We start from the raw sequence: 15432 nt of genomic DNA, 5'->3' as shown, positions 1-15432 counted from the left end.
ATGCAAGGTGTCAATGGTCGTCTTTTGGACAACTGTCAAGTCAGCAGTCTTCCCCATGATTGTGTAGCCTACAAAACTAGATTGAGAGACCATTTAAAGGCTTTTGCAAGTGTTTTGAGTTAATTAGCTGATTAGAGTGTGACACCAGGTGTCTTCAGTATTGAACCTTTTCACAATATTCTAATTTTCTGAGATACTGAATTTGGGATTTTCCTTAGTTATCAGTTATTATCATCCAAATTAAAAGAAGTAAACATTTGAAATCTATCAGTCTGTGTGTAATGAATGAATATAATATGCAAGTTTCACTTTTTTAATGGAATTAGTGAAATAAATAAACTTTTTGATGATATTCTAATTATATGACCAGCACCTGTACATGCTCTGATGTTTGTACACAAAGATTATGGTGGCCCTTATTGAGGGGTCATATATTTGTGTATATATTATTATTGTAAATGGTAACCTCTCAACCCCTCATCTGTTCCTCCACTAGAAGTATGTAGTGTATGCTAATACCATCCAGATAATTTGTAATTTAGGGCAGTGGTTCTCAAAGTGTGGTACTCGGGGTCACTCTACAGGTATGCAGAGGAATCACTAAAATAAAAAAAATTAAGGTTAAAACATATTACATTTTAATCTAATGTTATACTTTATTTTCAAATGATTAATGTTAACAAAATCAGCATTGGTGACTATAAGGATAGTGTATATTAGCATGTAGATTTCAATTATAATCTAATTGTCATACTCTTCAAATTTCATATTAAGAAATTGTTTTAACCCAAAAAGCAAATTATCGTCCCTTCGATCTGGTTTTCTTTAAAATACAAATCTTTGTAATCCCAGGCTATCTGAAATCAGAAGCACATTTATAACTGTAATATAATTTAATTTCGTTCACATGTGTTTCATAAACACATAATCCTTTCTGGATTAAAATATGACATCGAAATGATACATTTAATTATTCTAGCTGCTGTGAGAAAAGGCTATAAACAATTTTTTTTAATTATTTAGCTGTTTGTGAGCACAGTGCAGTTAATGTTTGGACTACAGTGTTAAACTGAGAACAACAAATATTCTTATTAGGATTAAAACTGCCTATTTTCTTTAACTGTGCAGAGCTGTATCTGAACAAGTAAGCCTCCTATCATTATGGTGGTGCTTGGAGAGCAAATATTTTCTGAGGTGGTACTAGGTATAAAAGGTTTGAGTCCCACTGATTTAGGGTATGTTCACAGAATGTATCATTTTATCAACAGGTACTTCAAGATCTGATTGACAATATTACTGAAGGTTTTGTTCACTGATTAACTCCTAACAGTTGTTAAAATCAGAAAACTCTCTAACCATTAGGTCACAACTGCTGCTTTGTTTCTCCACTAGAAGTAGAGGCAGCCATGGCCTAATGGTTAGAGAGTAATCCGAAGGTCGTGGGGTTCGAGTCTGAGTACCTGCAGATATTGTAGGTGGGGTGAATGTACAGTGCCCTCTTCAGCCTTCAGTAACCACGACTGAGGTGCCATTGAGCAAAGCACCGACCCCACAGTTCATCACTGCTGTGTGTGTGCACTTGGATGGGTTAAATGCAGAGTATGGGTTACCACACTTGACAGTATGTCACGACTTCTTCGATATTCTTGATCTCCATCAGAGGGCTGTTTCAATAAGGAGGTTTAACCAACTCTGAATTAAAACTCTAAGGCCATTTCCACACGTACACTGATATTTTTATAAACTGAGTTTTTCCTTTCCCCTTTAAAAAGAAATCTCTTTCCACATGGAAACGCAAACGCATGCTATGAGGCACTGTCAAGAGCAGCGATTTTCAACTCCATTCCTCGCGCCTTCCCGCTTTGCATATTTTATGTTTCTCTTATCACTTCAGACATTTGTCTATTTGACCGTAAGTGCCCTGTGAAGTGGACATCACCAGATATTCACCATGATTCCAGTTCGAAGCGAGCGTGTACAGTGTGCAAGACGAGAATTTAAATTGTCTTTATTTACAGAGGTATATTATGTCACACTTCTCTAGTAAGTTTCATCTGTGTGTGAAGACGTTGCAGGAAGCAGCGCAAATCCATGAATTAATGTTCATAAGTGAAGTAAATTTCCCCTACTCAGGGCGTAGGGAGCAGTGAACACTGTGTAGGGATCATGTCAATCGGAACATAGTTCATTCGTGTCATAAGCTAAAATATCCAGTTTTGCTTTCTACACGATAATGAAAAAAATAGGATTCAGTGACATGGTGCTGCTTTTGTGTGTGGACGACCGAATTCAACACATAGAAAAAGCTGCGGTTTAAAAAATAAATACCCAGGTTTGTGTGAACAAGGCCTGAGTTAACTTACCCTGAGATGGGAAACTCTGAGTTTTCAGAACAGCTGCACTGAGCTAGTTCAATCCACTCTGAGTTTAGTACTTGCACCTTGACTATCAGAAGTTATGATCAACAGATCTCTGAAATATTGATTCACCACTGCAACAGCACCCAACTAAAAGACGTCCACATACCTCGAGTTAATGCATAACTTTACTTCTCAATCACTGTTATAATATCAGAGGTGAAAGAATCAGAGTTAAGTATGTGAGCAGCGTTTTCAAGCAGCCCAGTGCTATACTGTAAGTAACTCAAGGCAATTGATATGCCAATGCTGATGGGGGCTCATTCAAATCCCCAAAGCTGCATGGCCATTGTATTTGGCGGTAGAAGCATCCGTGGCACTCGGTACCCACGCTCATATAGGGACTTGAGCTAGTGTTGAATCAGCCTCATATGAAGCAGTGCGAGCAGCATTACTGTGGCTGTGGATGCCATATGCCCCAGTAGCCTCTGAAAGTGTTTCAGTGGAGCCGCTGTCCTGCCAACAACAATCAAGCAGTTCAGCATTGACTGAAAACATTCCTCTGTGAAGCATGCTGTCAGGTTCAACTCCATACCAAGAAAATAATTTGTTATTTACCCAGTTGACCCAAAGTCCCAACTGATTGAGGTGACAGGTGAGCACCATGTCCCTGTGTTCGCACAACTGATGTTGTGATTGAGTCCGAATGACCCAGTCATTGAGATATTTGAGAATGTGAATGCAGTATTCTCTCATGGGAACAAGGGCCATCTCCACAACCTTCATGAAGACGTGGGGTGACAGGGATAGCCTGGAGGGGAGGAAGTTGTACTGGTTTGACTGTCCCTCAAACGCAAAGCAGAGAAATGGCTTGTGCAAAAAGAGAGAGTCAAGACAGTAAATGTATGCGTCCTTCTGGTGGATCACTGAAAAAAAAAAAAAACAGAAAGGAACAAAAGGAAAAGAAACAAAAGATTCTCCACCTGGCCCTCCTCCTCCTGGGGGAGGGAGTGGAGCGGTCACCATTTCCCGAAGAGCTGTCCCTTCCATCTCTGGGTTACCCATCTCAGGGTCGCTTGCTCAAATCTCGTACATTTAAGTTACACTTGAAGATGATAGGGCTGGAAACGAGGTATGATCATCACGCTCCCAAGAAATGGCAGTCTCACCTAGTTTGATAACCGGTGGGGTATTACCCTTCTCTCTATACCTGGAAAGGTATTTCCAGAAAACAAAAACAAGCATGCCCAAAAATCACCTGGTGAAGATCTGCGAGCAGTCGACATCCGATGGGATGAGGCTAAAGTCACAGCCACCGATCAAAGCCGATAGAGTACACTTGTCGCCCCTTGCGCCAAATGAGGCCCGTGGTATTACGCTTATCATTCATTCATGTCTATTTCAATGTGCAGCAGCTTTTTCCACATAGTCTGACACTATTTTCACATAATTAAAAATTCTCTAATCCAATCCGTTACATTTCTTATTTAAAGTGAAATAAACATCTGACATGAAGTTAGTCAACAGCAAGAAGGCGGAGACTCAGAATGGGGGGAAAACTTGCACCAATGACAGATGAAGAGGCGATGGTCAGGAATTGAAGAATTTTAAAATCCAAAAATAAAATAAAAACTTTAGCTTTTTTTATTTGTAGGAAATAAAGATGACCATATAGATTGTGAATACTTTTAGTTTATTTAACTGCTGTGGTTACGGCATGTATCTTGTACCCTTCCGTCGGTCTTCCTTCCATTCTATGAAGTAAACTTCTTCATTTTCAGAAGCTGTGGTGATGGATGTATGTGTCATCAATGCATCCAAGCACAATGGAAATCCTGAAGGAAATCTAACTATTGGGTTATTTCACAGCAGTAAATTATCAAGTGAACATCATTTATCAGATTAGCCTAAATTAAACCGATTTCTACAATACTGACCTGCAGTCCTGTGAAACCCCTCTGTGATGTATTTGTGCTCAAGAAACAACACAACATCAAGAAAAAGTGTGTGAGAGATGTGCATTTTCCTTACCACTTACAGCGGTCTTACTAATGTGCTCTGCATCTCCAATGTTTTATAGAAAAGTACTATTTAAAAATGGTACTGCGCAAATGAATATGCATGTGATTTGATGCATGTTTTTCTTATTTTTTCAAATTAACTACCCATTGAGTAAGAAATAAAAAATAATCTTGTTTACATTTTTATTAAGACAATTTTTCTTACACTATGGCCGACAATTTTAAGTTTTACCTAAAATGCACTTAGATGCACCTCCAGGAAACAAGACTAAATATCTTTTTTTTTTTTTTTTTCACATCTAGGAATTTTTTTATATTTGTACTTAAAATAAGACAACAATGCACAGTAAAAAGGCATTTTTGCAGTGTGAATGAATGAGGTATTTAAACATTGCGTATGCTTTAAAAAGGGGGGTGAGACCAAAAGAAACTCTAGGTTAACTGAAGAAAACCTGCTCCAGACCAGGTTAGGTTCACAGAATTAGTTACGATAACAAGTAACCTCTCTTTCAGAAACTGTCTTGCCTTAACCTGCTGTCTCTGATTTGACAAACCTCCCATCCTGAAATGTAAAATCCAGTTTCCTTCATTTCAGGGTTAACTTATTCAGTTTTCTCTTAGCCTCCTTTCTGGACTTCCCAAATAATGATCCCGGTGTCGGCGGCACCAATGGCCTCGTGGTAAATTACCATCTCTAGGTCTTTTGCCAATCCTGCTCTCTCCACCCAATGCTTTCCTGTCATCACTCTACTGTCCTATCCAAATAGAAAAGGCAAAAAAGCCCATGTTAATGCAAGAAAGAGGTAACCCTAACGCTTATCCAGGAGTACAGCGGACTCCTCTCGAAGAACAAACTCAGTTCATCCTGGAGATTGTCTGAGAGCACTAACATCTACTGTAGCAGTGAGTACTGTGCTTGAAGGAATCGAAGACCAAATCACAACTTCCAGAGACCGGTTCTCATTAGCCATGTTGTAACCCAACTGTTCTGTGTTCTTGCTTCACCAAATTCAGTTTTGTTGAGCACACCCCAAATGTAGTCCATCCCATCTAACTTTGGTTTGTTTCCATTTCTGATGAGGAAGTGACTGGGCGGGTGAGAGCAGCAGGTTTAAAAAAAGAAGGGCTACGCTAATCAACCTAAATCCTTTTATTAATACTGGATCTGGCAGTTTGATCAGCTTATTGTTTAATAATAACTAGAAGCAAAAACTGCAAAAGTGTATTTCTTTATTCGTAGAGTCTGAATTCAGTGCTTCAGTTGGTCTGTTTGTGGACCAAGCTTGGGGAACAGTGCTATATTTAGCATTTTGTTTGTCCTTTCTCCCTTTCAAAAAATGTGTGTGAACGGTCTTTGTATATCTGAAGTCCTTTATTGTAATAACCCGCCTGACCAGTTTCATCATCCATCTGTCAAAATATAACATTCAGTTGTTCATCAACAAAACAAACTAGTACTGAAACGACCAACGCTGGTATTTGTTCAATCACAGAAACATTTACAAGCTGAACTTATTCTCAGTTTGGTGAGGAAATATAAAATGACTGGCTGAATGTGTTTGAGTATAGAGTACTCACTGTTATACCACCCAAAAATACTTTGGTAAAATTTTGTCATAAAAATAAATTCGCTTTCCTTCATGCTTAAAGTACAATCTCTCTTTTCAGACATGGTGAATATACCAGTAAATCATAAAAAAAGAGAAACACAACAAAATCATCTCAAACTGCTTTTATTACATCTTAAATAACAGTACATTTTAATATAGTTTCTATCTTGCATCCAGCTTCCTGTTGTACACTGACTTTAAAATTAAATACAAAAGATGGATAAAGGTAGAGTGGGAATGCAGAGCTGTAAGTTATTCATATGGAGAGACGAGAGAGGACAGGGAAGAGAGGGAGGAACAAAGAAAATTTAGATTCTTTTTATTTTTATTATTTTTTTTCTTGCCAACTTCCGGCCTAACGCACAACGACAGCACTTTTTTAAAGTTTTTGTACATTTTTTTTTTTTTGTACAGAATGTTGCAGAGAAATAACAGAATGGAAGAAATGCCACTACAGCTAAGGAAAGAGCGCTCTTCTTGACACACGTCGAGAGGAACAACAGAAGAACTTCTGCCATTCAGATGCTGCCTCATTTTATTTCATTTTTTTATTAAAGAACAAAAAACCTGTTTGTTACAAAATGTCTCTAGCACTGTCTTTGTATCTGAAATTTTTCTTTTGCTACAGAGAGAGAGAGATTTCTTTGTTCTAGTTATCTGAGTGTGTGTGTGTGTGTGTGTGTGTGGGATTCACAAACTCTCCAGGGACAGAACAGGTCACCATTCACTGTTGTGATCAACATTGTTTGCTTCTCTTTAGTGCATAGCTTCGAAAGTTAAACTAAATTGTGTATGCACAGAGTAGCAAAAGAAAAAAGGAAGAAAAAAAAAATAAATACTGTGATGATCCACTTAACAGGCTATTAAAAAAGAAAAGAAAGGGAAAACATCAATGACTTAGTTCCATATGCACCTCTTTAAGCATTTCTACAGCATGCGATCTACGAGTCCCCCCCCCCCCCCCCCATGGCAGACAACCAAAAGAAGATTTTTTTTTCATATATATTTTTTTTTTTTAACTTAAAAAGTTTTCCATATCATTATTTTCAAACATTGATTTATACAACATGTCATTCACAGAGTAGTAACTGAGCACAGAACGGGCACCTCTGTTGAAACCGAAAAAATGAAGAACCGCCCACCCCTCCTTCAACATCACAGAGAAGAAAAAGATCAAATAAAACGATTAAAATGATTAGTTAATCTTCAATGAATTAGTTTCCAGAAAGCATGAGGAGAAGTATGGTTAAAATTGACATGTTTCATCTTCGAAAATCAAGCATTGGTCATCATGAACAACTCGTGCTTGGTTAGGTAACGTATCTGCAAAACTATCACGTGTGCAAACACAAAGACAAAAAAAGAAAGAAAGAAGAACATTAATAATCAAATTTCCTGGGACGTAATATACAGGCCTGATAGCAGCTAGTGGAGCCCTGATCGAATCCTTGAGCGTTTACTGACGAACAGAAACTTGCAGAACGCCATGCTTGTTTAAATTCCTAACTATTAATTTGATCCCCAAACATTTAAAAACTAGGAGACAAAAGCAGGCCTGTGATCCTGACTGGGGGAGAGGTCTCAAACACGGCCCATAAAGCTATCGAGCTAGTTTCGTTTAGAAAAACCTCGTGTGTTCAGATTACAGACGGATGATGGTAGCAGTGGAATGAGTGTCTGGTGATCTCAGAACCATGCACAAGTAGCAACTTTCATCCACTTACCAACTACAATCTAGCGGAGTGTGACAATTGTGCTCTTTTCTTTTAGTTTTTTTTCCCAAAGAAGAAATGTTTGCTCTTTTGTTGTTTACAGATGTTGGGGTCAGTTCTGTTGTGTTTGAGAAGGAGAGAGGGGAATAAAATCGAACGTTTTCATTTCGGAATGGTCTTCCAGTCAACCTTAGAGTCCGGATGCGATCTGCACGGAAGAGGGAATAATGTCTATTAATGATCAGCGGTGTCCCAGTGTGTTAGTAACAGCAGGTGGCAGGAGAGCTGCACAAATCTGACATCAGGCTGAGGATGTGTTTCTGATGCATCTGCTTTTATTCAGTCACAAGGTGCATCCCAAATCACACACTTATGGACTTCTCTATGATGTTTTGTAGAATAAATGGTGCGAGTAATAGTGTTCACACTGAAACAGAGCGCTTTAAATACCCAGAGGATGCACTTAAATAATCAAAACACTGAAGTGTGGAATGTTAAAGAGGTGAATAGCCTTTTTTAACTCGTAGATGTTGTATAAGTGTGTAGTGTAAAGTGCATCATTTGGGACGCAGCTAGTCTTGAGCCCTGAATATCAGCTGATGCATCTCTGTCACCTGTTAAACGAGAAGCTGGAAATTAGCAGTTTACCTGACGGCTTTAATTCCAGATTTTAAGGAAACTATCCCAGGAGCCTGTAGCCACAGCCATCCCGTCATCAGTTACGCCCAAGCAGCTGACGCGGTTATCGTGACCCGCCAAGACCCCTGCAGACACACACACACACACACACGTCACACTCAAGCGCTTACGATGACACACATCTCATGTTTTATCTCATCTGCTGACATTCATTTGAAACAGAATGAAGTGTTGGAATAACTGAAGTACAGGAGGCTCTTGTGTTAAAGGAGTGTGGGGCAGATGTGGACACAGACTGGTGTGTTCAGGTGTTTGTCAGGAGGTTTCAGATGCAGGTGTGTGACCCGTGCATCACTAGGAGCGCAGAAGAGCTCCTCTCTCACACTGACCTGCGCGGTCGGCTTTCAGAGCGTCCCACACGTTGCAGTTGAAGTCGTCGTAGCCGGCGAGCAGCAGGCGTCCGCTCTTGGAGAAGGCCACGGAGGTGATGCCACAGATGATGTTGTCGTGAGAGTAGACCATCAGCTCCTGATCGGCGCGCAGGTCAAACAGCCTGCAGGTGGCGTCGTCCGAGCCCGTGGCGAACGCGTTTCCATTGGGGAAGAACTGAGACCACACAGTGAGGTTATTAACTTACACACGCCATGCACACGCGTCATGGATTCATCCATGTTAATAGTCTTCTAAGCCGTGATGAAGGCTATGTCAATTAGCATTGCATTATAGATAAACTTCATTATAATGAAAATTATAACAAGAACAACACAGATAAACCATATATTGTCATAGTCGTGTGTGTATTTTTCATGCTAATCAATGAAAGCAGTTCAATCTTCGGTGTATTCAGCTAGCGTTCTAGGCATTAACTGCTGTTTTTCTTCTGTGGGGTGTATTTAAATTTTCTCTGGTCTTCGGAGGGAGATTTACTGCTGATCACAGACCAGACGCACATGACTATCTTCTGTCTGATCACGTCTGATGTATCGTGCAGCGGAGTGTGTGTGTTGTGCTTACACAGATGGCGTTGATGTCGGACTCGTGGCCGGTGAAGGTTTGCCTGCACATGCCTTCCCTGACGTCCCACAGCTTGGCCGAGGCGTCACAGGCGCCCGACACGAACAGACGAGTGTCCGGGGCCAGAGACAGGGACATGACATCACCGGTGTGACCTGCGAACGTGGTGGTCTGCTGCCCGGTCTCGATATCCCACAGAGCACTGCAGCACACACCCACAAAGACATGATCCAGTGCTCGAGGAAATCACTAAAGGCTACACCGTTAAAACAGCAGAGTTGTGTTCATTTGGAGACAAAGCACAGGTCAAAGGTGAAATCTGACACCGGGAGAGTTGTAAAGTGTGTGTTCTCACCAGGTGGTGTCTCCGGAGCTGGTGACGATCTGGTTATCGTCCAGGAAGCGGCAGCAGGACAGGTATCCTGTGTGAACACAGCAGGAAGGAGAGCGTGACTCGCTCCAGATTCACTCCGCTTCTGTACAGACACAAACGCTGGAGTGTGGTGCAAGCGCTCACCTGTGTGTCCGGCCAGCTCACGGCTGACGCGCACGTTCCCCTCGCGGGTCTTCAGGTTGTAGATGGAGCAGATGTTATCCAGGCCTCCACAGGCCACATAGTTTCCAGACGGGGCATAGGCGCAGGTCATCACCCACGAGGAGCGCAGCGGGATAGCGTGCACCTACACACACGTCAAACACCTTTTAGTGATCGCTACTAATGCTGAATCTCTATTAGCCTGAAGTGCACACAGATGACAACAGGAAACAGGTTTGCTGGCTCTACTTGTATCATTGCACATCTGTGTCAGATTTTACAATAAAATACAATCAGAAGTTAATGATTCTATCTATCTTCTTTATTACCAGGGGTTTTTAATAGTGAAGCAATGTGATGATAAAGGGAGCGCTCTTTGTCTATTAGCGTGTAACATTCATAATCACGTGTGTGTGGCTTTCACATGTACCTTGTTTGTAGTATAGCTGTCCCAGATAATGAGTTTTCCATCCTGAGAAGCGCTAACCAGAAGCCTGCAAACACAGACGGAGAACCGTATAAAACATCGAAGGGCATGCTTTCCATTATTTTGAGACGAAAGTAGTAAAAGAAAAGAAAGCAGTGTTCACATGATATCCATAAATGCTACAATTAAATAATAAGCATTAGAGTTTAAAACAAAAAGGTATGGGAGATTGGCTAATGATTGTTAGCTACAGGCACAGGAATATTTCAACTTCAAGAGACATATTACTTTTACAAAAGAGTTCCTAAATATTAACTGACTGATGTCATCCTAGAAGTAGATCTAGAGGAGACGTCTACATTAAGCCATTAGTTGGTCTGTATGGGTGCCGCTACAGTACAGACCAATGTTTCCTCCGGAGATGATATATGATTACAATAAAATCAGAAATGGCATGAAATGATGACTGAATGTCTGTCTGTAATTAAAAAAGCTTCCGTGCAGACAGAATGAAGATCAGACACACCTCCTTAATATTTCACTAATATCTCACACTATATATTCGCTTTAGAACTATTTAATTGTGTGTGATTAAAGTAAAAATAGCACATTAAAATGATAACACATTTAACACGCCTGTCCAGCAGAGACCTGTACTCCTGATGAAATTCAGGATATGAGGGCAAAAAAACTAACATTTCTGTCTTATATTTAAATCTATGAGTGTAACTATACACGTGTTCGTATTGAACCATTGGTACGAGGCTTTCGGTTGGGTACGCATTACAAACCGAACGATTATGTATTTTAAAACGGGTCTACTATACAATGAATTATAGCCTTATTATTAAAATATTAACACTGCAGTCCTCACTAAAAATCAATGAAATAAAAAGCTTTTGTTTTAAGCACTGACTTTTAACACTACATAGGTTTCTTCTCTTTTTTTTTCCCACTATGTACGGGCCACAAGACAAATATTAAGCGTATAAATTAAAACAAATAGCAATATATTGTTATCAGGTCATGTTGAAGTAGATTGGTTTCTCGTCGTCTCAGAGAGATGATGCAGCGTCTGATGCCAAAAGCTCAATCTTTCCGTTTTTACCTTCACTTTCTGCAGTGGATTGACTGAGATTAAGATGTTGGCCGGCATTACTCTTGCTCAAAGTTATTATTCAATTTTTTTTTAACTCATTCATGCTCATTTAAAACATATTAATCTTGTAGCATTATTTATGCAATTCTAATTGCAGTTTAAATTAATTCATGCCACGTATACAAGTCTGTTATAGGGATGTAACAATGGACCCAAGCCGGTTGAAAAACTATAAAAATATGTGCCGATTCAAGCGGTTTGAGAGGTTAAATGAATCGTGATAAAGTTGGGCTGGGCTTTATATGAATGTATTTCTGAAGGTAACAGAGGTATCAGGGGTTAAAGTTTTCCGGGACGGGGCGGGCAAGCACATGCAAAGCATGCAATAACGGTGACAACTTTAACATTTGAAAGGATACTATGGCAAAGTTATTGCTTTCTTTATTCAAACTGATTTTCTTTGTTATGGATATATGATTGACCTGAAGCTGTATCATACACTTATGAGCTATATCACCGATTACCAACACTAGGGATGTGACGACACACTTAGCTCACGAGATGAGACAAAATACAGATACTTGGTTCGCTAGAACATGACAATATTTTAACACTGTTTTTCTTATTACAAAAAGTAAAAATATAGAATATATTAGAAATATTTTAACTAATCTAGGGCTGTAACTACTGATTATTTTGACAACGGAGTAATCTGATATTTGATTTTAGTAACACAAACAAAAGCTAAAACCAGGCTAGTCTGACTATTTCTATAGAAACTAACGATGAGCCAATAATAATTGGCTAAAATAAAATATCAAACCAATAAATTGCATGATTGTACTGAACAACACTGTTAAAATACATAATGTAACGTCTATACATATCAACTTCAGTACATTAAGCATTAAAACAAACACCTACAGAGGGCACCAACGGTGACGTTTCACTTTATGTGTTCAACAATGTTTGACAATGACTTCACTAGGTTGTACTTATTCGCAAACATTCATTTTGGAGTTTTATTTGGAAATAATAGTTGGAAAAATGTCAACTATTTGACCGTGAGAAAAGACATTTCCAACACTAATGAAGGAATGCCAAACATTTGAAGCTTTCGGTTTTCTAACACAAAAGTGTGATAAAGGCCTATATTTTGCTAAAAGAAAATGGATATGGATGATGGATATTTTTAAAACCATTAAGAGTTTTTACACACTGACTTATTTTCAAGACAATTAAGCACATTTACCTCCAATATTCATTACTGTGTAGGGTGACCATAGGTTTTGGCTTGGTTTCTTACTGTTTTATAGTAATAGTAGTAATAGTAGTTTAACAGTAGTAGCAGGCATTGTACATAATAGACCAATCTTGGTTAAAAGCTGGACATTTTAGGCAATTTAGAAATCCCATCCAGGGCAATACCAAAATAAACAGAGTTCTTAAAGCATCTATAAATCATGGAAACATATTTCCTATTGAAAACAAAAAGAAGTCCGCAAAGCAAAGCTCTTACAATACAAACATTTCACGTGATACTCTTATCAAAATGTTTGTATTTTTGGAGCCTAGCTGTATCAACTTTTTTCTGTTTTCATTCACATATTTTGTTGAGCAACCCATTTGAGAGCTTTTCCAGTGATGTGTGTGCTTTTGTTTTTGATTTAGCACAATGAAAATCAATCTTTACGGTCCTGAGACTAATCTATTTTTTTAATGGGAAACGTTTTCTTTTGATTTTGCAGTAATTGTGATCCAGACATGATTCTGTGATTGCCTCAGCGGACTCAAAGGCAAAGCTATAAGTGATCTCTACTGAGCCAATCACGTACTGCGTGGATGTAGCACTTTTACTGTTAGTGCACAGGGCTCGACGGGATCACCTTGAGTCAGTGCCCCAGTGCATGGCGTAGATCTTGGCCAAGTGTCCCCTCAGTGTCCGTCTGGTGCGCATCTGAATCCGCCCCACAGGCTCAATATTGGCTGTGATCTGGCAGAAACACATGAGAACAAACTCTAGTTCACCAGAGACCCAACTGAAACTCCATCCGAATACAACAAGATGACTTGAGAAGTGACAGAGGTTTGATGTTGAGCGAGTCCTACCTGAGAGAGGGTGGCATCCGCACAGGCTTTCCGTGCATCCTGGAGAAGAAATACACAGATCAGACCACTAATACATACACCATCAGTCTCATAGGTCAGAAATGCTAAATTAGTGTCATAACCAGGCTTCACATGACTGAAATAGTTCAGAGTGACGAGCAAAGAGCCTTGTCCTTTGTCACAGTTAAAGTGATGCTATCATGCTTTTTCACTTTCAACTTGAGTTAGTCTGTAATGTTGCTGTTTCAAGCATTAAAAAAAAAGATCTACAGAGTTAAAATCCAATACAAAAGGAGATATTTTATTGAACAAATGACTCATTTGGATTACAATGCATATTCTCCAGGATTTTTTAAATCACAAAGATCGATGAATGGGACAAGATCTAGTTGAGCTGCACTAGAGAAGACAACGACTGTTATTACTACAAGGCAGACAAACTTAGAGTGGTTCCAAACATCAGGGTTTTAATTGCACTCAAATTGATTTGATTTTGACGCAATATTTAAACTGAAGCTTGCAGCAGATGTCTATGGTAAGAGGCAGGACATTTCCAAACCAGGCGCTGAGTGCTGTCAATCACAGCATACACAGGCCCAGCTAACCAATCACAGCACACACAGGCCCAGCTAACCAATCACAGCACACACTGGCCCAGCTAACCAATCACAGCACACACAGGCCCAGCTAACCAATCACAGCACATCTCGTATTCCAGAAGGCGGGCCTTCATTTGATACAGGAACAATTCGAGCCGTTCATGACAGACTGGAGAAAGAGGTGTTGAAATAATGTAAAATGTGAAAAATAATTAGGAGTGCGCAGATCACCATTGGCCGATCTTTAATGCGCATCTCGTCAGTAAAGCCAGTTCTCTAATCAGCGGTTAATTCCCTCAGGTGCGTGATTTCACATAGAGCAGCTTTGACTACACAGAGCTATTGTAAACTGAGAAACTGCGCCAATCCACGGTCATTTTCAGCGTTTATTATTATTTTTTTATTCTCAGTTAACAACGGCTCTGTGTAGTAACAGCTGCTCTATGTGAAATCACGCACCTGAGGGAATTAACCGCTGATTAGAGAACCGGCTTTACTGACGAGATGCGCATTAAAGATCGGCCAATGGTGATCAGAGCAGCCCTGAAAATAATGTGTTTTATCAAACAACCTAGTATGAGACCCTGTTCTAGTACTCCCCCAAAACAAAATCATGACTTTGTAAAAAAGCATAATAGTACCCCTTTAAGATAGAAACTAGCCCAGAAGGGAGGATCCACCCCTCATCGGGCCTGGTTATGACACTGCACAAGTAAAAAAACATCTGTGAGTAGACATGTGCCGGTACTCAGTAATGCGATAGATCACAGTAACGAATATCCACAGTATTGTTATCGTGGGCACTTTTAAATACACTAAATAATTATATATTACAAATTAATCCGAATTTGGAATGCATTTTAAGAATACTTTTCCCATCAACTGCTCAAAATGCACAACGCCGCTGTATGCTGCTTGAATGACGAGTGTGTGCTCTGATGTAAACAAGCACACATGAGAAGCATGTTTTTACAATGCATATAATAATACATAATATAAATATGTAATGTAATCAGTGTTAATTTCGTTGACTAAATATTTTCGTCATTATTTTCGTCACGAATATATTTTTGCCGACGAAAACGAAACGAAAACTAAAATAGAAGGCACTGATGGAGACTAAAACTATGACTAAATTGATTGACATTATCGTCAACGAATAAAGGACGAGACGAAAATAGACTGTGACGAAAATCAAATCAGCAGACGGGAGAGATGCGAGGAATGAGCAAAAGAACCGGCAAAACAGAACAGACTGCATGAGAGAAGAGAACCAATCAGAGCCTGACTTATTGAGACGTGAAGCGAAG

At 39.5% G+C, this 15432-nt stretch overlaps 1 protein-coding gene across 2 annotated transcripts in view; it reads right to left on the bottom strand.

Annotated features, from left to right (window-relative positions):
• Nucleotides 1-6095: 6095 nt before the first annotated feature.
• The window catches only part of gnb1a (guanine nucleotide binding protein (G protein), beta polypeptide 1a), a 28745-nt gene continuing 19408 nt past the window's right edge, over nt 6096-15432 (bottom strand). For both annotated transcript variants that reach the window (XM_052562954.1, XM_052562955.1), the window contains exons 3-11: nt 13524-13562; nt 13301-13407; nt 10319-10382; nt 9871-10033; nt 9709-9775; nt 9354-9555; nt 8729-8945; nt 8349-8464; nt 6096-7908 (exon numbers count right to left, since the gene is read on the bottom strand). In XM_052562954.1, the coding sequence (XP_052418914.1) occupies nt 8358-8464; nt 8729-8945; nt 9354-9555; nt 9709-9775; nt 9871-10033; nt 10319-10382; nt 13301-13407; nt 13524-13562 (966 nt within the window). In that variant the 3' untranslated portion in view covers nt 6096-7908; nt 8349-8357. The remainder of the gene's footprint in view (nt 7909-8348; nt 8465-8728; nt 8946-9353; nt 9556-9708; nt 9776-9870; nt 10034-10318; nt 10383-13300; nt 13408-13523; nt 13563-15432) is intronic.

This window comes from Carassius gibelio, chromosome B8 (assembly GCF_023724105.1).
Source record: "Carassius gibelio isolate Cgi1373 ecotype wild population from Czech Republic chromosome B8, carGib1.2-hapl.c, whole genome shotgun sequence".
NCBI lineage: Eukaryota > Metazoa > Chordata > Actinopteri > Cypriniformes > Cyprinidae > Carassius > Carassius gibelio.
The sequence above is the reverse complement of the archived record's forward strand: the minus strand, read 5'-3'. Positions and strand labels throughout refer to the sequence as shown.